The sequence below is a fragment of the Oncorhynchus nerka genome, linkage group LG7 (assembly GCF_034236695.1).
Source record: "Oncorhynchus nerka isolate Pitt River linkage group LG7, Oner_Uvic_2.0, whole genome shotgun sequence".
In the NCBI taxonomy this organism is placed as follows: Eukaryota; Metazoa; Chordata; class Actinopteri; order Salmoniformes; family Salmonidae; genus Oncorhynchus; species Oncorhynchus nerka.
Window position 1 is genome coordinate 21,889,867 of NC_088402.1, and position 26,567 is coordinate 21,916,433.

The 26,567-nt window shown below is 43.9% G+C and overlaps 2 protein-coding genes across 3 annotated transcripts in view; both read left to right on the top strand.

Moving 5' to 3' along the window:
- LOC115131324 (polypeptide N-acetylgalactosaminyltransferase 4-like) overlaps nucleotides 1–15,771 on the top strand; it is a 40,479-nt gene extending 24,708 nt beyond the window's left edge. For both annotated transcript variants that reach the window (XM_029662939.2, XM_029662940.2), the window contains exons 6-11: nucleotides 268–385; nucleotides 7,739–7,915; nucleotides 10,142–10,273; nucleotides 10,665–10,775; nucleotides 11,960–12,112; nucleotides 13,729–15,771. In XM_029662939.2, the coding sequence (XP_029518799.1) occupies nucleotides 268–385; nucleotides 7,739–7,915; nucleotides 10,142–10,273; nucleotides 10,665–10,775; nucleotides 11,960–12,112; nucleotides 13,729–13,872 (835 nt within the window). In that variant the 3' untranslated portion in view covers nucleotides 13,873–15,771. The remainder of the gene's footprint in view (nucleotides 1–267; nucleotides 386–7,738; nucleotides 7,916–10,141; nucleotides 10,274–10,664; nucleotides 10,776–11,959; nucleotides 12,113–13,728) is intronic.
- Nucleotides 15,772–18,626: 2,855 nt separating this feature from the next.
- LOC115121116 (polypeptide N-acetylgalactosaminyltransferase 12-like) overlaps nucleotides 18,627–26,567 on the top strand; it is a 32,536-nt gene continuing 24,595 nt past the window's right edge. The window contains exon 1 of the mRNA XM_065020324.1: nucleotides 18,627–19,607. Within this exon, the coding sequence (XP_064876396.1) occupies nucleotides 19,252–19,607 (356 nt within the window). The 5' untranslated portion in view covers nucleotides 18,627–19,251. The remainder of the gene's footprint in view (nucleotides 19,608–26,567) is intronic.

The following is a 26,567-nucleotide window of genomic DNA, read 5'->3' on the forward strand; positions in this document are numbered from 1 at the left end:
ACCCTAATGCTCTGACTAAAAGTTATAATCCCAACTCAAATACTCTCCGGCCTTGTTTGAAATGGTTTGAAATGCATCTTTCCTTCTCTCCTCCAATCCTTGAGTTAATCAGTTATCTAGTTTGATTGGTGATGCAACTAGACCAAAACATTGCTTTTACTTTAGCTGCCCTCTTGGCCAGGTGACGGGTCATTTTAAAAGTCTTCAAGTCTCTCTGTGACTGTTGATTGGGCTCAACTCCATGTTCCACTATGATCTCTCTCTCAGGTCTCCTACCATGGCTGGTGGGCTGTTTGCAGTGAGCAAGGCGTACTTTGAGCACCTGGGCACATATGACATGGGCATGGATGTGTGGGGAGGAGAGAACCTAGAACTGTCCTTTAGGGTGAGTACTGGACACTGTCACTGACACTATGGCATCAACATCTCAGTGGCTGAACAGTCTATTTAATATGGCATCACAATCTCAGTGCCTGGACACTGTCTTTCAATATAGCATCATCTCAGTGCCTGGACACTGTCTATTTAATATGGCATCATCAACTTCTCAGTGACTGGACACTGTCTTTCAATATAGCATCATCTCAGTGCCTGGACACTGTCTATTTAATATGGCATCATCAACTTCTCAGTGACTGGACACTGTCTTTCAATATAGCATCATCTCAGTGCATGGACACCTGGCATCATCACTGTGACTGGACACTGTCTTTCAATATAGCATCATCTCAGTGCCTGGACACTGTCTATTTAATATGGCGCAATCAACTTCTCAGTGACTGGACATTGTCTTTCAATATAGCATCATCATCTCAGTGCCTGGACACTGTCTATTTAATATGGCATCATCATCATCTCAGTGACTGGACACTGTCTTTCAATATAGCATCATCATCTCAGTGCCTGGACACTGTCTATTTAATATGGCGCCATCAACTTCTCAGTGCCTGGACACTGTCTTTCAATATGGCATCAACTTCTCAGTGCCTGTGGCGTTTGCTGTTCATCTAATCTCAGCAAAAAAAGAAACATCCCTTTTTCAGGACCCTGTCTTTTTAAGATAATTTGTTAAAATCCAAATAACTTCACAGATCTTCACTGTAAAGCGTTTAAACACTGTTTCCCATGCTTGTTCAATGAACCATAAACAATTAATGAACATGCACCTGTGGAACGGTCATTAAGACACTAACAGATGGTAGGCAATTAAGGTCACAGTTATGAAAACTTAGGACAATAAAGAGGCCGTTCTACTGACTCTGAAAATTACCAAAATAAATATGCCCAGGTCCCTGCTCATCTGCATGAACGTGTCTTAGGTATGCTGCAAGGAGGCCTGAGGACTGCAGATGTGGCCAGGGCAATAAATTGCCATGTCCGTACTGTGAGACGCCTAAGACAGCACAACAAGGAGACAGGACGGACAGCTGATCGTCCTCACAGTGGCAGACCACGTGTAACACCTGCACAGGGATCGGTACATCAGAACATCACACCTGCGGGACAGGTACAGGATAGCAACAACAACTGCCCGAGTTACACCAGGAACACACCATCCCTCCATCAGCGCTCAGACTGTCCGCAATAGGCTGAGAGGGGCTGGACATCACCGGCAACAACATCGCCTATGGGCACAAACCCAACGTAGCTGGACCAGCCAGGACTGGCAAAAAGTGCTCTTCACTGACGAGTTGCGGTTTTGTCTCAGCAGGGGGGATGGTCGGATTCGCGTTTATCGTCAAAGGAATGAGCGTTACACCGAGTCCTGTACTCTGGAGCAGGATCGAGGTGGAGGGTCCGTCATGGTCTGGGGCGGTGTGTCACAGCATCATCGGACTGAGCTTGTTGTCATTGCAGGCAAACTTTACAGGGAAGACATCCCTGGGCTAGGGTCATTCCCCCCCCAAAGATGTCCGGGAAATTGCAGGTGCCTTGGTGGAAGAGTGGGCTAACATCTCACAGCAAGAAGTGCCAAATCTGGTACAGTCCATGAGGAGGAGATGCACTGTAGTACTTAACGCCCCCCCCCCTTTGTTCAGGGACATATTTTTCTATTTCTGTTAGTCACATGTCTGTGAAACTTGTTCAGTTTGTTTCAGTTGTTCAATATTGTTATGTTCATACAAATATTTGCACATGTTAAGTTTGCTGAAAATAAACGCAGTTGACAGTGAGAGGATGTTTATTACCTCTCAGGTCCTTGGTTAAGAATAGAATGGACACTTACTTGCATTCTGATCTAGGCTCGCAAAAAGGTTTACTTAAAGTCTATCGGCTTCCCGAGTGGCGCAGCGGTCTTAAGGCACTGCGTCGCAATGCTGACGTGCCACTACAGCCTGAGGTTCGATCCCAGGCGCACAATTGGCCCAGTGCCGTCCGTGGAGGGGAGGGTTTGGCCGGAGGGCGTTCCTTGGCTTATCGCGTATCTAGTGACTCCTTGTGGCAGGGGTGGGCGAACCGGGCGCCTGCAAACTGACCGGTCGTCAGTCTTAACGGTTTCCTCCGACACATTGATATGGCTGACTTCCGGGTTAGTGAGCAGTGTGTTAAGAAGCAGCTCGACTTGGCGGGTCATGTTTCGGAGGACGCAAGTCTCGACCTTCGCCTCTCCCGATCTCGTTGGGGAGTTGCAGAAATGAGACAAGGTTATAACTACCAATTGGAGAGAAGAAAATATAAGATGGTGCATAAAAAGGTTTAAATGTTTTATTTGAGGAAAATGGATATAGGCTGATTCTTGGATGGGGTATCACCTTGAGTGATGTTTTATGTAGGTAGAATTAAAATGCCTCTGCGAATCCCCATTCATAATTGATGTCTTGTGATTTGGTTTACAACAGTTTTTTGAGACTCCAAAGAAATAAATATTGCACGGGAATTAAATGTTTTGATGAGAATGAATAGGGTTCTACAAGGTATAGCTAAGTATCCATTACACTGAGAGAGAATCTGTCTGGTAATTAGGGCATAACTCAAGGAAGTCGCTAAATGTAGTTAGCAAATAGCGAGGTAGCCTAGCTACGTGTCATTTCCCGCAAGCTGTTTTCTTGGCCGTAGTGGGAAACAAACAATTTATAAGATGCAAGTTCATACTATAAATAAAATGTTCTGCAGGAAATAGATACAATTAAAAATGTTCCCAAACAAACTGTTTTTTGACTCTCTGTCATTTGTATAATAGCCGAGAGAGGACAGAGAAGAAGAGTGGTAGTGTTGCTGATTATTCATAGACAAGGTCCATTGTGGTTTCTGCCTGCATTATCACACCACTTACATCCCAATTTGGATCCTTTTCCATAGTCTGGAGAACATTTGAGGCACTAATTTGACTTGTGTGGAAAGGAAAACCTCTCCACAAATCGTATGGGGAAGTTTGAGTCCCATGCATCTTGTCTGGATTTTTGCCAGAACGATTAGGTGAAGGGATACTCTACAATGATATACACTGCTCAAACAAATAAAGTGAACACTTAAACAACACAATGTAACTCCAAGTCAATCACACTTCTGTGAAATCAAACTGTCCACTTAGGAAGCAACACTGATTGACAATAAATTTCACATGCTCTTGTGCAAATGTGTTCAGATCCAAGATGGCGTAGCAGTCAGACGTCATGTCGTGTCCCTTGTATATATCGTTTTTTAAACATATTTTTCTTCGCATATCTTTTAAAACATTTTGCTAAACCTCAACTTCTAAATACTCTCCTGCAACCCGCCTCACCCAATGTAGCTATTTCTTCTAAAGTATTTATATTTACTTCGGATCCGGAACCCCTCAACTGAAGCTAGCCAGCTAACTACCAGCTATCAGTCAGCAAACCATTGCTAGCGGTCTTCAGCTAACCGGTCATCAGCTAACCTTTAGCTCGGAAAGCTCTCGCCAGTTCGAACAACGCGACTCTAACCAGAGCATAACGGACCTATTATTTTTTTTTATCCCCGGATTCCCACCGCAAACGGAACATTTTCAGCTGGATCTTCACAACTAGCTATCTAGCTAACCGCAACCCCGGATGATTACTCCTGGCTAGCGTTTCCACCCACTTAGCTTGAAGCTAGCCCGGCCAGAGCTCCTGTGCTACCACCGAAGCATACTCCTGGGCTACAATATCCGGACCCACGACCGGTCTATCGATGTCACCGCATGAAGAGGAATAAACAGACTCACCCCATCGCGACGTCCCCCAAAGGCTAACTTTCTAGCCCTTGCTATCTCCTTGCTTGCTAATTCGAACTGCTAGCTTGTTTAGCCCCGGTCCGCTAACTGCTACCTTGTTTAGCCCCGGTCCGCTAACTGCTACCTTGTTTAGCCCCGGCCTACTAACTGTTAGCTTGTTAGCACAGGCCTGCTAACCGTCTGAATCGCCGCGTCCCAAACACTCACTGGACCCATATTTACTTTCTATCTCTTTTCGATTTTTAATTTGTTTATACCTTCCGGTAACCTGCCTCACCCAATGTGATACGGAATCGCTATTATTTTTAATTTTTAGAACACACTCAAGAACCTCCAGAAGCTAACTAGCTACAAGCTATTTAGTCATTGTTAGCAACTGCTAGCGGCTTTTACCTTTTACCTTCTGCACAGCCAGACAGTTTTTTTAAACCTGGATAACACTCGCCACTCCAGCTTCCCTGCCCCATCCACCGCTGCCCCCTGGACACTGATCACTTGGCTACATAGCTGATGCATGCTGGACTGTCCATTAATCACGGTACTCCATTCTGCTTGTTTATGTTTTATCTGTCGGCCCCAGCCGCACTCAGGCTCTGTGTGTAGTTAATCCGACCCTCCCTGCCTAGTCAACGCCATTTTACCTGCTGTTGTTGTGCTAGCTGATTAGCTGTTGTTGTCTCACCTACTGTTTTAGCTACTATTTTAGCTAGCTCTCCCAATTCAACACCTGTGATTACTGTATGCCTCGCTGTATGTCTCTCTCAAATGTCAATATGCCTTGTATACTGTTGTTCAGGTTAGTTATCATTGTTTTAGTTTACAATGGAGCCCCTAGTTCCACTCTTCATACCCCTGATACCTCCTTTGTCCCACCTCCCACACATGCGGTGACCTCACCCATTACAACCAGCATGTCCAGAGATACAACCTCTCTCATCATCACCCAGTGCCTGGGCTTACCTCCGCTGTACCCGCACCCTACCATACCCCTGTCTGCGCATTATGCCCTGAATATATTCTACCATGCCCAGAAATCTGCTCCTTTTATTCTCTGTCCCCAACGCTCTAGGCGACCAGTTTTGATAGCCTTTAGCCGCACCCTCATACTACTCCTCCTCTGTTCCGCGGGTGATGTGGAGGTAAACCCAGGCCCTGCATGTCCCCAGGCACCCTCATTTGTTGACTTCTGTGATCGAAAAAGCCTTGGTTTCATGCATGTCAACATCAGAAGCCTCCTCCCTAAGTTTGTATTACTCACTGCTTTAGCACACTCTGCTAACCCTGATGTCCTTGCCGTGTCTGAATCCTGGCTCAGGAAGGCCACCAAAAATTCTGAGATTTCCATACCCAACTATAACATCTTCCGTCAAGATAGAACTGCCAAAGGGGGAGGAGTTGCAGTCTACTGCAGAGATAGCCTGCAAAGTAATGTCATACTTTCCAGGTCCATACCCAAACAGTTCGAACTACTAATTTTGAAAATTACTCTCTCCAGAAATAAGTCTCTCACTGTTGCCGCCTGCTACCGACCCCCCCTCAGCTCCCAGCTGTGCCCTGGACACCATTTGTGAATTGATCGCCCCCCCATCTAGCTTCAGAGTTTGTTCTGTTAGGTGACCTAAACTGGGATATGCTTAACACCCCGGCAGTCCTACAATCTAAGCTAGATGCCCTCAATCTCACACAAATCATCAAGGAACCCACCAGGTACAACCCTAAATCTGTAAACAAGGGCACCCTCATAGACGTCATCCTGACCAACTGGCCCTCCAAATACACCTCCGCTGTCTTCAACCAGGATCTCAGCGATCACTGCCTCATTGCCTGTATCCGCTACGAAGCCGCAGTCAAACGACCACCCCTCATCACTGTCAAACGCTCCCTAAAACATTTCTGTGAGCAGGCCTTTCTAATTGACCTGGCCCGGGTATCCTGGAAGGACATTGACCTCATCCCGTCAGTTGAGGATGCCTGGTCATTCTTTAAAAGTAACTTCCTCACCATTTTAGATAAGCATGCTCCGTTCAAAAAATGCAGAACTAAGAACAGATATAGCCCTTGGTTCACTCCAGACCTGACTGCCCTCGACCAGCACAAAAACATCCTGTGGCGGACTGCAATAGCATCGAATAGTCCCCGCGATATGCAACTGTTCAGGGAAGTCAGGAACCAATACACGCAGTCAGTCAAGAAAGCTAAGGCCAGCTTCTTCAGGCAGAAGTTTGCATCCTGTAGAACAAGAGTACCTCCTCCCAGCTGCCCACTGCACTGAGGCTAGGTAACACGGTCACCACCGATAAATCCATGATTATCGAAAACACAAAACAACATTTCTCAATGGCTGGCCATGCCTTCCGCCTGGCTACTCCAACCTCGGCCAACAGCTCCGCCCAAGCCTCTCCAGGTTCTCCTTTACTCAAATCCAGATAGCAGATGTTCTGAAAGAGCTGCAAAACCTGGACCCGTACAAATCAGCTGGGCTTGACAATCTGGACCCTCTATTTCTGAAACTATCCGCCGCCATTGTCGCAACCCCTATTACCAGCCTGTTCAACCTCTCTTTCATATCGTCTGAGATCCCCAAGGATTGGAAAGCTGCCGCAGTCATCCCCCTCTTCAAAGGGGGAGACACCCTGGACCCAAACTGTTACAGACCTATATCCATCCTGCCCTGCCTATCTAAGGACTTCGAAAGCCAAGTCAACAAACAGGTCACTGACCATCTCGAATCCCACCGTACCTTCTCCGCTGTGCAATCTGGTTTCCGAGCCGGTCACGGGTGCACCTCAGCCACGCTCAAGGTACTAAACGATATCATAACCGCCATCAATAAAAGACAGTACTGTGCAGCCGTCTTCATCGACCTTGCCAAGGCTTTCGACTCTGTCAATCACCATATTCTTATCGGCAGACTCAGTAGCCTCGGTTTTTCGAATGACTGCCTTGCCTGGTTCACCAATTACTTTGCAGACAGAGTTCAGTGTGTCAAATCGGAGGGCATGCTGTCCGGTCCTCTGGCAGTCTCTATGGGGGTGCCACAGGGTTCAATCCTTGGGCCGACTCTTTTCTCTGTATATATCAATGATGTTGCTCTTGCTGCGGGCGATTCCCTGATCCACCTCTACGCAGACGACACCATTCTATATACTTCCGGCCCGTCCTTGGACACTGTGCTATCTAACCTCCAAACGAGCTTCAATGCCATACAACACTCCTTCCGTGGCCTCCAACTGCTCTTAAACGCTAGTAAAACCAAATGCATGCTTTTCAACCGTTCGCTGCCTGCACCCGCACGCCTGACCAGCATCACCACCCTGGACTCATATCAAACATCTCCAATCGAAAATCAAATCAAGAGTCTGCTTTCTATTCCGCAATGATAATTTTTGTGTGATTTTGTTGTCAGCACATTCAACTATGTAAAGAAAAAAGTATTTAATAAGAATATTTCATTCATTCAGATCTAGGATGTGTTATTTTAGTGTTCCCTTTATTTTTTTGAGCAGTGTATCATATGTCCTTTACTATGTTGTATTCATCTGTTCATCTGCTCCACAGGTGTGGCAGTGTGGAGGTTCTCTGGAGATCCACCCCTGCTCTCACGTGGGACACGTCTTCCCAAAGAAAGCACCCTATGCCAGGCCCAACTTCCTCCAGAACACGGTCCGTGCTGCAGAGGTGTGGATGGACACCTATAAACAGCATTTCTACAACAGAAACCCCCCGGCCAGAAGGGTAAAGTACTGTAGTACACTTTACAATAAAATGCTATCTTAACTTATTGTAAAGTGATTAACTAACTTGCTGTAATGTAATAAAGCAATAAACAAACTTGATGTATTGTAAAAAAGCGACAAAGTAACTTATTGTAAAGTGCATAATTCCAGCAGGTGATAAGAAGTAGGTCATGCTCTAGTTAAAGGTGTGATAGTTAGGCTATACCAAGGAAGGAACACCTTAGACTTGGCTATATATTGTAATGGATTAACTTGGTTGGAGGTGTTGCTTCACCTGTCTAGGTGTCAGCAGTGTTGATGAGGTGCTGTCTGGGTGTGAGAGGAATCATCTGTGTGTGTGTGTCTTTTTTTTTGTGTTGGCTGACATCAAGGTTTCATGTTTCTTGGTTTCACCACTGAAATGAATTACATTATTAATGCCAGGGATCTTTGATCAAACAAAACATTACCTTACCAAAGGGAGATGGAGACTGGGTGCCAGTTGGAGCTGGCAGGTTTGAATTCACTTGGGTGTCATTTACATATAGGCCTTTATCAAGGTGGTTTGTTTTGTTTGAAGAGAAATGTGGTCACAGTGGTTTTGGTTTAAACCACCAAAGTAGTTTTTGTCCAATCGGAAGCAAATGGACCAAAACAGGGCGGGAGTACGATCTACCTGAATCTGTCCAATAACAAATGCATGGTTTATTGTTTCTGTTGCAAAATGTTTTGCATAATCCAACTTTAGTGTCACAATCTGACGTGTGTTTGAATTCCCTCCCTTTGGTTTGTTCAAGGTGGGGAGTCCCACTGCTCCCATTAGTACAACACCATGGCAAACGTTACCTCCTTAAACAATCTCAACAACACCCTATCATATGTGAAATCCTTTTCTTATGAACACAACAGCAATTCCCCAACCAGGATTCAAACATATTCAAGATAACGGCCCAGGATGTAGCTACATACACTACATAGCCAAAAGTATGTGGACACCCCTTCAAATGAGTGGATTAGGCTATTTCAGCCACACCCATTGCTGACAGGTGTGTAACATCGAGCACACAGCCATGCAATCTCCACAGATTAATTGGCAGTAGAATTGCCTGTACTGAAGAGCACAGTGACATTCAACATGACGTGATTGGATGCAACCTTTCCAACAAGTCAGTTCTTCAAATTTCTGCCCTGCTAGAGCTATACCGGTGAACTGAATGTGCTGTAATTGTGAAGTGGAAACATCTAGGAGCAACAACGGCTCAGCCGCGAAGTGGTAGGCCACACAAGCTCACAGAACGGACCGCCAAGCGCGTAACAATCAACTGTCTTTGGTTGCAATACTCACTACCGAGTTCCAAACGGCCTCTGGAAGCAACGTCAGCACAATAACTGTTCGTCGGGAGCTTCATGAAATGGGTTTCCATGGCCGAGCAGCCGCACACAAGCAATGCCAAGCGTCGGCTGGAGTGGTGTAAAGCTTGCTGCCATTGGACTCTGGGGCAGTAGAAACTCGTTCTCCTGGAGTGAAGAATCACGCTTCACCATCTGGTAGTCTGACGGAGAAATCTGGGTTTGGCGGATGCCAGGAGAACGCTACCTGCCTGAATTGTTAAGTTTGGTGGAGGAGGAATAATGCTCTGGGGCTGTTTTTCATGGTTCAGACTAGGCCACTTAGTTCCAGTTAAGGGAAATATTAACGCTACACCATATTCTAGAGCATTCTGTGCTTCCAACTTTGTGGCAACAGTTTGGGGAAGGCCCTTTCCTGTTTCAGCATGACAATGCCCCCGTGCACAAAGCGAGCGAGGTCCATACAGAAATGGTTTGTCAAGATCGTTGTGGAAGAGCTTGACTGGCCTGCACAGAGCCCTGACCTCAACCCCATCGAACATTGTTGGGATGAATTGGGATTTCCACCTCGAGCCAGGCCTAATCGCCCAAAATCAGTGCCCGACCTCACTAATGCTCTTTTTTGTGGCTGAATGGAAGCAAGTCCCCACAGCAAAGGCCGTTATTGCAGCAAAAGGGGGACCAGATGTTCGACAAGCAGGTGTCCACATACTTTTGACCATGTAGTGTATGTGTACATGATATGGTGTGTCATATCAAACCACTCCTAGGATTGTCAACTTTGACCTGAACTGCATTTAGCATTGCAGGGAGATTTAGCCTATTATTCTGCTGTAGCTTTAGAGTTGTGTGTGGAAATTGGCGCTAGCTAAATAAGTGTGTTATTTTTCCACAGGAGACCTATGGGGACATCTCAGAGAGGGTGGTCATTCGAGAGAGACTGAAGTGTAACAGCTTTGAATGGTACCTGAACAACGTCTACCCTGACCTGCATGTACCAGAGGACCGGGATGGCTGGCACGGGGCGGTGAGTCTCTGTTCGTCTGTGTCTCTCTCTGTCACTGTCTGTTTCTGTTAGTTTGTCTCTGTCTCCATGTCATAATCAAGTACATTTTTCCCTAAACACCAGAGCACCACTTGAAAAAATGTAGATAGGCAGCATAATCCAGCACTTTGTTCTTTCAAATGTATATAGGTGGCCTCAATAAGTGTCTAGGTGTGGACTCAAGGTGTTGACTTCACCCCAGGCAATTGTTTCAGTCAATCAATCAATCAAATGTATTTTATAAAGACCTTTTTACATCAGCAGTTATCACAAAGTGCTTTACAGAAACCCAGCCTCAACCCCCAAAGAGAAAGCAATGCAGAGACATGGATGGCAGATCTCATGATGCTAATCCAGATCATTCTCATCACAGTTGCTTAGCTCTGGGATGCATTCAGAGTGCCTGGACTACAACGCTCCGGAACACAATCCCACAGGGGCGCACGTCTCCCTCTTCAGCTGCCATGGGCAGGGCGGCAACCAGGTGATATAACATTTCACGTCTGTTTATTTTGTCTCTCCACCCTCCCTGACCCACGTCTGTCTCCCTGATGGACAGACGGAGTGGTTTTTCTGAATATCAACGATATCTGGTGACCACGGGAGAATATCCACCTCATCTAGAATCTAGCTTCAAAGCGAGATACGAAGACATCGTAAACTTTGTTTTAGTATTGCCAGACAGTGTCCTAGATAATATTTTAATCCTAAATCTACAGATATCTTAAACACGCAACTAAGATGTATAACTTTTCTAGCCAAGTTAGTTAATAGCCAAGAAGACTTGCTGGGCTGTATGGATGTATATTTTATGTCCAGTCATAAACGGGGTAGTGAGGCATTCAGGCAGAGGCCTCATCTCCACCAGCTATATCTCTCTGATTACTCATTGATGCATTGCATCAGGTGTACACCGCTTCTAAAAGCAACACGTGTGTGACTGAAAATCTGTTTCCACAACCTGCTCTGAAACAAGAAACGGGAACCTCTACCTTCTCTTTAGCGGTCCCCCCTAGTTCCATTTAAAAGATACATGAGACCACACGAGGGAGAACTCTTGATTTGAATAGAAATCACAGTTACCCCGTCTGAAAGATACATAGGATGTGGGGAGAATGAAGTGAATGATCGGACCATTGAAGATTGATTTATGGGTCGTGGTCAAAAGTAGTGCACTATATAGAGAATAGGTGGTCAAAAGTAGTGCACTATATAGGGAATAGGGTGCCATTTGGGACGCAACCTCAGTGTTTATATCTGGGTGATTGAAATGGTTGGGAGCCTTCTTATTAGCATGATGAACCCCACTGACTGTTCAGTACACACATCTGGCTCAATGGAGATCCATCCAGCAGCCATTTCTCAGAGGGAGAGATGAATGAAAGAGGGGGAGAAAAAGAGAGGGGGAGATGCAGGGGGGGGGGGGGGGGTGCACATAAATGTTTGGTCAACAGACATTAATTTGACCTAAATCCAATCCTAAATCTCTCAAAGGGAAGAGATTCTTATGGTGAAATCTCAGATAGCTGTGGAACGCTAATGTTCAGAGCTGCTGATTTGATAAGCAGAAGCACAGCGAGGAAACATTGATCCATTCCCCAGGATGACAGTGATTACTATAATTCAGAAAGCATGCATGTAAATGCCTCTCTCTCTCCTTCCCCCCAGTACTTTGAGTACACGACCCATAAGGAGATCCGCTATAACTCTGTGACGGAGCTGTGTGCCGAGGTCCCCGAGGGACAGATTTACATTGGGATGACACACTGCCCCCACGACAGAACCCCTACACCCCCCACCATCATCTGGGAGTTCAGAGAGGTGAGTGATGCAGACGCAAGCATAAAGATTCATGTTAACGGAGGAATGCTCGTACACACACACTCATTCATTCATTCACAGAAAAACAAAGCATTTATAGTATTGAGTATGAACAACTGGGCTGATCGAATTTGAAAAGACATGACAGTTTTTTGGAGTTTCTTTTCTACAGTTGTAAAGCGACTTTGGGTCCTTGAAAACCGCTATATAAGTCCCATGTATTATTAGTGGTCTTCATACTACATTTAGGTTTGTTTGCTCTAATGCCTTATACCTGGATCATTGGCAGGGTGCGCATAAGGCTAGGAGAAGCTAAGCTTCCCCTAAAGTAAATTGAATTAAATTGCCAAAATTATATACTGTAATTAGCCTACTCCAGTCTATACAGAAATAAATACTATCATTCAAAATAGGCTACTGCAACAGAAAGCATGGTTTGGCCATAGAGGATCATTAGCTTAAATGTAATATAATAACCTGTGGATTGTTTTAAATCGCATTGGGCAGCACGCAGGGCATATACCAAATAGACCATTGTTTAGTTGCGACCCAGTGAAAAGTAGAGGCCCAGCCAAGCATATCGCAATGTTCAAAAATACAATTGCGAGAAAACAGTTTGGAAAGCAAGTGGCTATTGCTGTAAAGAGACAACAATAGAAAATACTCTAATCTGTCTTTTCGTTCTCAACTTAATTGATTGAACGTCATAGCCTATCTTATCTGCACTAGCGGAGAGCATGTGTGTTATGTTACGAATATTGTTCACTCTTTATCATTGGGTCAGTGCCACATTTGTTTTTGGACAAACATTTCATATTGTATTTGTCTCTCCTTTTTTGTCCTATTATATGGATCAGACAGACAATGTCGTTTTTTTATTGATCTGTTTGTCAGTATCAGCAGAGTAGGCCACCCGGTCATTTTGATCATTTTTATACCAGAGACTCTGGGTTCGCGCCCAGGCTCTGTCGCAGCCGGCCGCGACCGGGAGGTCCGTGGGGCAATGCACAATTGGCCTAGCGTCTTCCGGGTTAGGGAGGGCTTGGCCGGTAGGGATATCCTTGTCTTATCACGCACCAGCGACTCCTGTGGCGGGCCGGGCACAGTGTGCGCTAACCAAGGTAGCCAGGTGCACGGTGTTTCCTCCGACACATTGGTGCTGGTTGAAGGCGCGCTGTGTTAAGAAGCAGTGCGGCTTGGTTGGGTTGTGTATCGGAGGACGCATGGCTTTCGACCTTCGTCTCTCCCGAGCCCGTACGGGAGTTGTAGCGATGAGACAAGATAGTAATTACTAACAATTGGATACTATGAAATTGGGGAGAAAAGGGGGTTTAAAAAAAGAAAAAGAAAAACAGATTCTGCAAATGTCTTCAGTCATATAAAGGGTCGTAAATTATAAAAGGCCATCTTTTTTTGTGAACTATGATTGAATTCTATTATTAGCCTATATTATGACTATCCAATGTAATCATCACGTTAGGAATAGTAGGCTATCTTCCATATGTCTGAAAATACGATGATGCATGGAATGGTTTATTATAAAGGTGCATTTTTATCATGAAAATTAGCTTGAAACTCACACACCGCCTATGACCTGATGCCTCTTACCACTTCAGGACGGGACGCTCTACCACCCTCACTCAGGCATGTGTATCACCTCCTACCGCACAGCCGAGGGGCGCACAGACGTCCAGATGAGAATCTGCACGGCCGGAGACAAGCAACAGCGCTGGAAGTTTGAGAATGGTCACCCTAAGTGACCTCTTGGAGAGAGGGAGAGACTCTCTGCACACTACTGAATACTTGACAAATGTCCTCATTTAAAGTGCCTTTGCAAACCAAATGGGTGGTAGATGGGCGCCACACCTGAGGTGACAATATTTCTCTCTGTCGGAATTCCTCCTTAACAGTTTACCTCCTCTCACTGTGAGGGCTGAAAAACAATAAGAAAGCTTGAACGTGTGGTGTCAGTTCTAAAAGACTGGTTTGAAAGAGGAACAAGGTCATGGGAATTCAGTGGGATAAGCATAGATGCTAACAAATACTCTTGCATTGAACAATGTTTTTTAAATCCTATTTTTGTTGTTTTTTTACAGGTAAACCACACAAAAAGTCATCTAAGGGTGTTTCTGGGGTTTGAATTGAAAAAGTAAAATGTTTACTAAACAAATATGAGTCATTTAGGGGTCTAAAGGATTAGTCTTTCCTAGGTGTTGTTAATCTGGGGTTTGTTACTCAAATATAACACTTTGAGATAGCTAAATAAGTCCAAACGCTTGGTGTCATATGAGACTTACTATACAAGCCCCATCTTGTGTGAGTGAATGAAGTGGACTCTGACACTAGTAGGCTACATGCGTTCTACTCATCAGCTTCTGACTCTGTTTGAAGACTGTTCAAGGTAGGATCAGATTGGGCTGTTCAAACAAGACTTGAAACACTTAAGCGTGCGCTATTGTCCAATTTCACCATTGCCTGAGTGAGGTTGGTGGGACATTTGACATGGTTGTTTGGTAGTATTCACTGTGCTGTGCAAAAACATTCTTTACACAGGCTGATTTATTGTGTCTACAATGTGCCTAAAAAAACAGAACAGTTGTATTTTCGGAGGAGTTTTTTTAACGTGTTTTAATCTAAAATCTACTGTGCCTAACAAAAGCAAAAACATGTTCATTTCACTTTCATAGTAGCAATATTCTCATGGGTGTTTGTCTGCAGCAATATTGTCTGCTCTCTTGCGTAGCCTCACCATTTCAGCTAGCACATGTCATGGCATTGCTTACTGTAGCATTCATCAATTGTTGATCTCTCAAGGGCTTGATTCTCTTAAATGCCCAGTGCAGTCAAAATGAGTTTTTTCCTGTGTTTTGTATCATATTGTACAACTGCTGATGAAACGAACACTGTAAAAGCTAGAAAATGTGATCAGTGTTGGTTCCTGATAGTTGCTGATTAAAAATAAATCTACACAGGACTTTCTAAACAGCAGGTCTTGCATGGATGGAGTTTTTTGACTGCCTGGTGACATCACCAGGTGGTAAATGAGTTAATAGATCAATAACAAAGAGTTCCAAACCAAACTTGGCCAATAACAGCTATTTTTCCCTTCCCCAGACTTACATCAATGCAGCCTTTGTATCAGTACTTGAAACTTCAACAGCACCAGCACTCTGCTCAATCCACTAAACCTAAACTTTTCCTAAAATAACTTTTCTGGTTCACTTGATTGGGATTCTACAACCAATGGAGATGCATAATCGTGTGTGTTGCCATTGAAGTGCTTATTGAAATCAGCTATACTGCCGAAGACTGCTCTTCCTAATGCAGAGTCTTTTTTTGTGGTGCTTTGCACTAGGGCCTTTTTTAAATCAAATATTTGTACTGAATGGTTGATCTTTCAAAGCTTTTATATGATTCTATGAATTATTTTTTATTTCCTTTGTAAATAATACTTTTTGGTATAAAGGGACCTGAATGGGATGGGGCTTATTTGAACTACTGTACCGATTTAATAAGCATAAGAGTCGGTGGGGATTGTTTGTACCGGTGAAGCATGAAAGGGTTCAAATAAAGTTGGAGTTTTGGAAGATTGCTGTAGATCAATTAATGCCTTTTTAACTCACTGACCAATGACTATTAAAATCAAGAATCCAAAGGTGTTGATTTTGTGTTTCTTCTTGCTTAGCACTGACACACGACTCCATTGAAGATTGACAAGCAAGTAAGAAATATTTACTTCACTGTTTTCTTCACTATAGGTATTTCCAAGTATACTGCTTTAGCACCATCTGGTGGCCATGGAAGGAACCAACCCGAATGTCAAATGGTGAAATTGACGCTGTTTGTGGTTCAATAAATATTGGTATGTCATTTTTTTTTACCTTACAGTAAGTAATAAAACAATCAGGATTTTAAACATTCTTGAGTTCATTACATGACATGGTTACACCAACGGCTTCAGTGTTCACTACTCCAGTCAATTACTCCATTACTGTTTGTGAAATTGGATGCGTTTACACAGGCTGCACAATTCTGATATTTTTTTTCCACTAATTAGTCTTGATCAATCAGATCTGAAAAAGAACAGTGGAAAAAAATATCAGAATTAGGCTGCCTGTGTAATCTAGGTTTAGTGAAGTGTAAACCTAAAATAATTTTGCTTGCCATAAATGATGTAAATTACACTTGTAAAATGCTGTAGCATGTGCATTACTCTGGACAGCATCCTGGGGTGTTGCATCATAAGCACCTTGGAAATGAAGCCAATTAGCTGTGGGTTGATGCAGTGCCATATTTGTTGGCCGTTTGAGAATAATGCCATATGAGCTACCGTCTGAGAAAAGAGTGTATGGACAATTTAATTTGCATTTACAGTATCTCGGTTTTTACATATTTTATTTTTTAATTGGTGTAGAGAGAATACCTGTTGTGCTACAACATGAGTGTTGACTCTGTCTTGTATGAAAATGTCCACTTGCATAAAATGTAGCCTAATGTATGTTTTCTCCCAGTGATAGTAAGAAAGACCGGTCAGTGTACCGTGGTATATTACAACACTCCAGTTGCCTTGTTTCGTTGTTCCTTTCACAATAACGCTATTCAATCAAACAGTATGGCACTCAAATGACCTCACTCTGAACAGTTAACTCAATTATTAATCATTTTAATTTGCTTAAAGATGTTTGCTTCAAACTTGACATTTTTTACAAAAAGACCTGTGACAGTGCTAAGAGAAATAATGTAGGAATATTTGTCAATAATGAAAACTTTGTTGCACCCGTAAATGTTGAACGACAAGTAAATGTTAAGTTACTATTTTTATAACACGAGTGCTACTCATGCAAGAACACACAGTAGTCTCTTTGACATCAGTGCATGAAAACTACAGGAAACTCTTCAGACACCATCTCGATATGGAAGTAAATTTTTTCGTAGCAGGTTAGGAGACTGAGGGTAACGATAGGAAAAGGATTAGAGTTAGAGTTAGTGAAAATGCTCTCCTAAACTGCTACAAAAATCCCTGAAAACTATAGTTTTTTGTTTAACCAGGCAAGTCAGTTAAGGACAAATTCTTATTTGCAATGACGGTCTAGGAACAGTGGGTTAACTGCCTTGTTCAGAGGCAGAACAAAATAGTTTTACCTTGTCAGCTTGGGGATTCGATCTAGCAACCTTTTGGTTACTGGCCCAACACTCTAACCACTAGGCTACCTGCCATGGTATAAAGTAGTGTCACGTGATATTGTACTGTTTTAGTGGAGCGGGTCGAGAGCTTCAAGTTCCTTGGGGTCCAAATCACTAAAGACTTCAAATGGTCCACACACTCACAGTTGTGCAGAAGGCATGACAGCACCTCTTCCCCCTCACAAGGTTGAAAAGGTTTATCATGGGCCCTCAAATCCTCAAAAAGTTCTACAGCTGCCCCACAGAGAGCATCTTGACTGGCTGCATCACTGCTTGGTATGGCAACAGCACCACCCTCGATCGCATACATCACTGGGGCCAAGCACCCTGCCATCCAGGTCCTCTATACCAGGCGGTGTGAAAGGAAGGCCCAAGCCATAAACTGTTCTCTCTGCTTCTGCATGGCAAGTGGTACCGGTGCATTAAGTCTGATCCCAACAGTCCCCTGAACAGCTTCTATCCCCAAGCCATAAGATCTCTAAATAGCTAACAGAATCTGAGTTGACCCTTGTATTTCTTATTATTTTTGCACTGTTTCTATGCACACTCACAGGACTCTACACACTCACACACACTGACTCTCCAACACAAAAATAACACGCACACACATTTATACTGACTCTACACACACAAACATAAAATTTGAATTTATGCTGCTGCTACTCTGTTTATCATATATCCTGATGCCTAGTCACTTTACACCTCAACATATACGTTACTACCTCCATCACTCCAGTATCCCTACACATTGTAAATATTGTATTGGAACTGACCCTGTATGTAGCGTCTTACTTTTTCATGTTCTTATTTCTTATTTTTGTTCTACCTTATGTTGTTTTTAGTACTACATATTGATTACTTCATTGTTGGGTTTACTGTGCACATAACATTAAAACTTAAAACAAATGTTTATTTTATTTGTATAATTATGTAAGGGGAATCGAAACGAAACTGCTGTAAGAACTGCTGTTTATTTTGCAGTTCTGTACAACTCATGACACTTGAGAAAGATTACAGTGACTATATCGACTTGAATAATTGTGTGCAGCTTGATTGGAAACACAGTTGTCAGTGGAGGCTGGTGGGATGAGCTATAGGAGTACGGGATCATTGTAATGGTTGGAATGGAATAAATGCAACAGTATCAAACCCATCAAACATATGGAAACCACATGTTTCGACTCTGTTCCTTTTAATTCCCTTCCAGCCATTACAATGAGCCCACCCTCCTATGGCCACCAGCCTCCACTGGTGTGTGTGGATGTTGCAGGTAAAGCTATAACAATGTGATAACATTGTGTCTAATGCGACTGGTGCGAATATAGGAGGGAGCGCGAAGTGGATTTGGAATAGTAGGCTGCTGGCGCCGAACCGCTGGATAAGGCTCTTTGATTTTACCTGGATAATTTTCCCTGGGTGCTACTGCTAATCCATCAAAATAGCTCATCTAATCGGGCAAATCCTTCTTTAACATCAGGTAGGTTAATGGAGAAGACTTTGACCAAGGAAGCCAAGTGCTGGATCTCTGGATAACGGAAAAGCGCGTTGGGAAATGTGACACTTGTTTGATTATTCAAATTCGGTCAACACAGTTGATCAACTTTAAGTAGCCTAGCGTGTTTGATATAAAAAGTTCATTCAATCAAAATAGGAGGAGGACTCTTACAATGAGCAAAGTTATCAGCACCACATTTTCTGTGTTTTGTTGTTGTTTTTGTTTCGTTGATCTGTGGCATATTCATTAAGACGATTGTGTTGCAAAACGTTCTCAAACGGAAGCAAAATGAACATAAAGGGGCGGGACAAACATGAATTTGTCCAATAGAAACTATCGTTTTCGTTGCTTAACGCAATTTTTTGGACTAATATTTTACACCCCTGGTTTGGTCATGCACTTGCATTGTGCTGTTGTAGCCCACCGGGCATGAAAACTTCGCGTGAGGAAGGGAGACACGATGGCACGTTGCATGGGAAGGAATCGGTCAGAGTTGATCGTTTGCCTGTTCGGAGCTTCTATAGTGGGATATTATATTTTTAACAGGCATAATAATCCAGGTGACATAGGTGGAACAAGTCTAAGAGAAGTTCCCATTGAGCAAGATATTGAAAATGAATTGCTTAAAAAGCCTGTTTATGACAAACCGCCGTTGGATTTAAATGCCTTAGGAGAACTGGGCAGAGCTGTCAAATTGAACCTCGTTGGAGAGGAGAAGAAAAAAGAAGAGGAAAGTATTAAAAAGCACCAGATTAATACCTATGTGAGTGATATGATATCTCTCCACCGCAGCCTACCTGAAAGATGGAATCCTCTGTAAGTTGACAGTGAGTTTCAGTGTGTTGTTTATGATATTTTTCCAGCATTCGTCTTGTGATGTAAGAGTGTTATAAAGCTTTTCAAAAATATGACTGACTAAATAAGTGTTGTACATGTAACAGTATAACTTTAGACCGTCCCCTCGCCCATACCCGGGCGCGAACCAGGGACCCTCTGCACACATCAACAACAGTCACCCTCGAAGCATCGTTACCCATCGCTCCACAAAAGCCACAGCCCTTGCAGAGCAAAGGGAACTACTACTTCAAGGTCTCAGAGCAAGTGACGCTATTTAGCGCGCACCGCTAACTAAGCTAGCCGTTTCACATCCGTTACATACAGGCCTACCCTCAGGGGCAACATGCACCCCAAAAATCTGAGGGGAAAAATCTGAGGGGGGCAGTCTCGAGGGAAGCTAGAATTTTCATTTATCAAACACCTGAAACAGATTTTTTTCAGCAATCTAGACATAATCATTGTTGTTAAATCTATGTGAAACATATCCAAGCATACCTTTTGAACTGTCAGGGCATGCATTCATGGATGCCAAGGGAAGCCACCCCCCCCCCACCAAAAAAACATATACAATTATTTATCTTTTGTCTTTTCATAATTTTCCTTCAATTCATAGCATTGAATGCAAGGGAAGCCAGCAAACATTTGGCCTCCCATGTTAAAAAAAGTATAAAATAATAGCTAATCAGTGTTGAGCTAAACTGAGTGAGCTCATCTGTGAATGGTCCTGGCGCACCAAAAAAAAGTGCAAAGGGAAGCCAGTTTGGATTTGGCTTCACTCCTATCGCATCGCATCGAGATAAATACATCATTGACAGAAACAACTTGAATTATTGCATCTCATTGTGTTGTTGTCCTCCTTTGGCTAGTTAGTTAGCTAAAATTGTCCTTTTCCTAAATTAGCCATGGATGGAGTTAGGGATTTGGACTTTTACTTAGTTCTCCGTACTGGCCAATGACAATAACAGCGATTCTGATCCAAACATAAATTCACACATTGTTGTGCCCCTGGACTGAGAGGATGGAAGTTCAATATCTAGCTAGATGTAGAAGGCTAATGTTAACTAGCTAAAGTTGCCCATGAAAGGAAGTTAGGCTAGCAAGCCAGCATTTTAGCCAGATAGCCAAGGACAAAAAAAATAAAAGCCTGTACTGTATGACAGAGTCATAGACCGTTTCGTCAACATGAAAGAGGATGATGTCATTGGCGTTTCTCTACTAGTAGGGTGAGTCAACATGTTTTTTCTACCTGTTGCACGCACACGCATAAATTAGAACCATGGACAGCCACATCATATTTAGCTTACATTGATTGGACTAAATGTTTTTTTATACCTTTTAGTTGTCATTGTATTAGACTAAGTAGAGGTGATTTGTTGAGATGTTGAAATGGGGCTGGAATAGTGGAGGCAGCTCCTGTTTTCTTTGCGACTTGCGGTAACTCTCCGTGGTTCTAAATCAATAGTTGTTTAGTAGTCCAAAAATGTTGGAAATGGTAACTTGCTTGACCATGCTGCAGGTAATGTAACCGTTCCGGTGCTCGACGTCGCCGGTCTACTAATCACCGCCCCCGACAACCATCATTATGCACACCTGCTCCCCATCGTTACGTACAACTGGACCTTATCATGGAATAGAATCAAATAGAATAGAATAAAACTTTATTGTCCATCCAGGATGGAAATGTTTCTTTGGCATCACGTTCCATTAAAAGGATCACAAACACATACATTCTCACATCAGACACATTTAAACCAGTCAGTCCATCATGTTGCATCCACTACCAACATAGAGGACATTAATACATTCACTCACAACTGATCACTGTGCCAACTGCACTAGATAGATCAGTACATATACCGATACAATTTACTTTGCATTTAGTAGTCCAACAGCACAAGGAACGAATGAATGTTTGAACACGTTCTGCTTGACCGTGAGCCTTCTGAAGCGCTGGCCAGAGGGAAGCCTCTTGAACTGAGGGTGGGAGGGGTCGCCAACGACAGCCCGTGCCTTCTTTTTGGTTGCCTTGTGGAACAGAATGCTCAAATGTGCCTATGGTCGACCAATTACTTTTCTGGCTGTGTTTGCTATTCTGGTCAGTTTGCTTTTGCTCCTCACACTCAGATTACCATACCAGACTGTTACATTGAATGTGAGGATGCTCTCCACCAGCTCAGATTACCATACCAGACTGTCACATTGAACGTGAGGATGCTCTCCACCAACACATATTACCATACCAGACTGTCACATTGAACGTGAGGATGCTCTCCACCAGCTCAGATTACCATACCAGACTGTCACATTGAACGTGAGGATGCTCTCCACCAGCTCAGATTACCATACCAGACTGTCACATTGAACGTGAGGATGCTCTCCACCAGCTCAGATTACCATACCAGACTGTCACATTGAACGTGAGGATGCTCTCCACCAGCTCAGATTACCATACCAGACTGTCACATTGAACATGAGGATGCTCCCCACCAGCTCAGATTACCATACCAGACTGTCACATTGAACATGAGGATGCTCTCCACCAGCTCAGATTACCATACCAGACTGTCACATTGAACATGAGGATGCTCCCCACCAGCTCAGATTACCATACCAGACTGTCACATTGAACGTGAGGATGCTCTCTACCAGCTCAGATTACCATACCAGACTGTCATATTGAATGTGAGGATGCTCTCCACCAAGCTGCTGTCCACCAAGCTGCTGTCCACCAAGCTGCTGTCCACCAAGCTGCTCTCCACCAAGCTGCTGTAGCTCCAGAACATCCTGGCTGACCCCAAACCCCTTCTATTTCCTGATTAAAAATAGGCGCCGGCTTGCTTTGAAAAAATTACAGTCTGTAAACTCAGCTTGTTATCAATTTGTGTCCCTAGGTATTTTAAACACTCAACCACCTCCTCTGGTTGGTCATTCAGAGAGAGTGGTTGGGATATTGGTAAATTCTTGCTATTGATGATCAGATCCTTTGTCTTTTCCACATTGATGTGGAGGGCACTTGACCGGCACCATTCTTGAAGGTTGTTGTTCTGTTTTAAATAGCTGTCCCCATCTGACGTAGCATCTTTAAAAAAAATAGTTCTACCAGATCCATGTCATCCGTGTACTTGAAAAGGCTCACATTGTTTCCTTGGGTCTTCATTTCATTAGTGTAGATAGAGAACAACAACGGTGAAAGTACACACCCCTGGGGCGCCCCTGTGTTCAGGGTCAGTTCATCAGAGAGGGCCCCATTCATGAAGTCCTTGATCCAACCTGCAAGGCCTCCGTTGACATTCAGGTCCAGTAGTCGTTTCAGCAGTGTGTGTATTTGCATTGTCTTTAAAGCTGAACTAAAATAAGTAAATAAAATGTGTGCATATGATTACAGAAAAGGTGTTGTTGTGACCTCTTCGCAACTGTCTTGGAGTGTTTGGACCATGATAGTTTGTTGGTGATGTGGGAACTTGAATCCCTCGACCTGCTCCACTACAGCCCCGTTGATGTGATTGGGGGCCTGTTCAGCCCTCCAAATTCTTATTTTCAATGACGGCCTAGGAACAGTGGGTTAACTGCCTGTTCAGGGGCAGAACAACAGATCTGTACCTTGTCAGCTCGGGGGTTTGAACTTGCAACCTTCCGGTTGCTAGTCCAACTCTCTAACCACTAGGCTACCCTGCCGGCCCGCCAAGCTTGTAGCTGTAATCGCAGCCTAAGGTGCTTTAACAAAGTACTGAGTAAATGGTCTGAATAATTATGTAAATGTGATATTTCAGTTTAAGAAATTTTGGTCTTTTGACCAATAAGATCAGCTCTGAAAACGATCTGATGTGAAAAGATCAGAATTGAGTTGCCTGTCTAATTTCAGCTTTAAACACTTTGAATACTGGCCCAGATCTATTATCTTTGGTACCAGCCCTGTTTGTGCTCTAATTCCACTCCTTGTCATGCCAATGACAATCAAATTAAATTGTATTTGTCACATGCGCCAAATACAACAGGTGTAGACCTTACTGTGAAATGCTTACTTACGAGCCCTTAACCAACAATGCAGTTCAAGAAAGAGTTAAGAGAATATTTACTAAATAAACTAAAGTTAAAAAATTTATAAAAAGTAACACAATAAAATAACAATAACGAGGATGTATACAGGGAGTACCGGTACAGAGTCAATGTGCAGGGGTACAGGTTAGTCTAGGTCATTTGTACATCTAGCTAGGGGTAAAGTGACTATGCATAGATAATAAACAGCGAGACGCAGCAGTGTAGAAACAAAGGAGGGAGGTGTCAATGTAAATAGTCCGGGTGGCCATTTGATTAATTCATTGTTCAGCAGTCTTATGGCTTGGGGGTAGAAGCTGTTAAGGAGCCTTTTGGACCTATAATTGGCACTCCAGTACCGCTTGCCGTGCGGTAGCAAAGAGAACAGTCTATGACTAGGGTGACTGGAGTCTTTGACAATTCTTTGGGCCTTACTCTGACACTGCCTAGTATATCAAATCAAATCAAATCTAATTTATTTATATAGCCCTTCGTACATCAGCTGATATCTCAAAGTGCTGTACAGAAACCCAGCCTAAAACCCCAAACAGCAAACAATGCAGGTGTAAAAGCACGGTGGCTAGGAAAAACTCCCTAGAAAGGCCAAAACCTAGGAAGAAACCTAGAGAGGAACCAGGCTATGTGGGGTGGCCAGTCCTCTTCTGGCTGTGCCGGGTAGAGATTATAACAGAACATGACCAAGATGTTCAAATGTTCATAAATGACCAGCATGGTCGAATAATAATAAGGCAGAACAGTTGAAACTGGAGCAGCAGGTGGAGCACAGTCATGTCAGGACTGGGGACAGAAACTGGAGCAGCAGCATGGCCAGGTGGACTGGGGACAGGAGTCATCATGTCAGGTAGTCCTGGGGCATGGTCCTAGGGCTCAGGTCCTCCGAGAGAGAGAAAGAAAGAGAGAATTAGAGAGAGCATATGTGGGGTGGCCAGTCCTCTTCTGGCTGTGCCGGGTGGAGATTATAACAGAACGTGGCCAAGATGTTCAAATGTTCATAAATGACCAGCATGGTTGAATAATAGTAAGGCAGAACAGTTGAAACTGGAGCAGCAGCATGGCCAGGTGGACTGGGGACAGCAAGGAGTCATCATGTCAGGTAGTCCTGGGACATGGTCCTAGGGCCCAGGCCAGTTGAAACTGGAGCAGCAGCATGGCCAGGTGGACTGGGGACAGCAAGGAGTCATCATGTCAGGTAGTCCTGGGGCATGGTCCTAGGGCTCAGGTCCTCCGAGAGAGAGAAAGAAAGAGAGAAGGAGAGAATTAGAGAACGCACACTTAGATTCACACAGGACACCGAATAGGACAGGAGAAGTACTCCAGATATAACAAACTGACCCTAGCCCCCGACACATAAACTAATGCAGCATAAATACTGGAGGCTGAGACAGGAGGGGTCAGGAGACACTGTGGCCCCATCCGAGGACACCCCGGACAGGGCCAAACAGGAAGGATATAACCCCACCCACTTTGCCAAAGCACAGCCCCCACACCACTAGAGGGATATCTTCAACCACCAACTTACCATCCTGAGACAAGGCCGAGTATAGCCCACAAAGATCTCCGCCACGGCACAACCCAAGGGGCGCCAACCCAGACAGGCCGACCACAACAGTGAATCAACCCACCCAGGTGACGCACCCCCCCCAGGGACGGCATGAGAGAGCCCCAGTAAGCCAGTGACTCAGCCCCGTAACAGGGTAGAGGCAGAGAATCCCAGTGGAAAGAGGGGAATCGGCCAGGCAGAGACAGCAAGGGCGGTTCGTTGCTCCAGAGCCTTTCCGTTCACCTTCCCACTCCTGGGCCAGACTACACTCAATCATATGACCCACTGAAGAGATGAGTCTTCAGTAAAGACTTAAAGGTTGAGACCGAGTTTGCGTCTCTGACATGGGTAGGCAGACCGTTCCATAAAAATGGAGCTCTATAGGAGAAAGCCCTGCCTCCAGCTGTTTGCTTAGAAATTCTAGGGACAATTAGGAGGCCTGCGTCTTGTGACCGTAGCGTACGTGTAGGTATGTACGGCAGGACCAAATCAGAGAGATAGGTAGGAGCAAGCCCATGTAATGCTTTGTAGGTTAGCAGTAAAACCTTGAAATCAGCCCTTGCTTTGACAGGAAGCCAGTGTAGAGAGGCTAACACTGGAGTAATATGATAAATTTTTTGGTTCTAGTCAGGATTCTAGCAGCCGTATTCAGCACTAACTGAAGTTTATTTAGTGCCTTATCCGGGTAGCCGGAAAATAGAGCATTGCAGTAGTCTAACCTAGAAGTGACAAAAGCATGGATTAATTTTTCTGCATCATTTTTGGACAGAAAGTTTCTGATTTTTGCAATGTTACGTAGATGGAAAAAAGCTGTCCTCGAAATGGTCTTGATATGTTCTTCAAAAGAGAGATCAGGGTCCAGAGTAACGCCGAGGTCCTTCACAGTTTTATTTGAGACGACTGTACAACCATTAAGATTAATTGTCAGATTCAACAGAAGATCTCTTTGTTTCTTGGGACCTAGAACAAGCATCTCTGTTTTGTCCGAGTTTAATAGTAGAAAGTTTGCAGCCATCCACTTCCTTATGTCTGAAACACATGCTTCTAGCGAGGGCAATTTTGGGGCTTCACCATGTTTCATTGAAATGTACAGCTGTGTGTCATCCGCATAGCAGTGAAAGTTTACATTATGTTTTCGAATAACATCCCCAAGAGGTAAAATATATAGTGAAAACAATAGTGGTCCTAAAACAGAACCTTGAGGAACACCGAAATTTACAGTTGATTTGTCAGAGGACAAACCATTCACAGAGACAAACTGATATCTTTCCGACAGATAAGATCTAAACCAGGCCAGAACATGTCCGTGTAGACCAATTTGGGTTTCCAATCTCTCCAAAAGA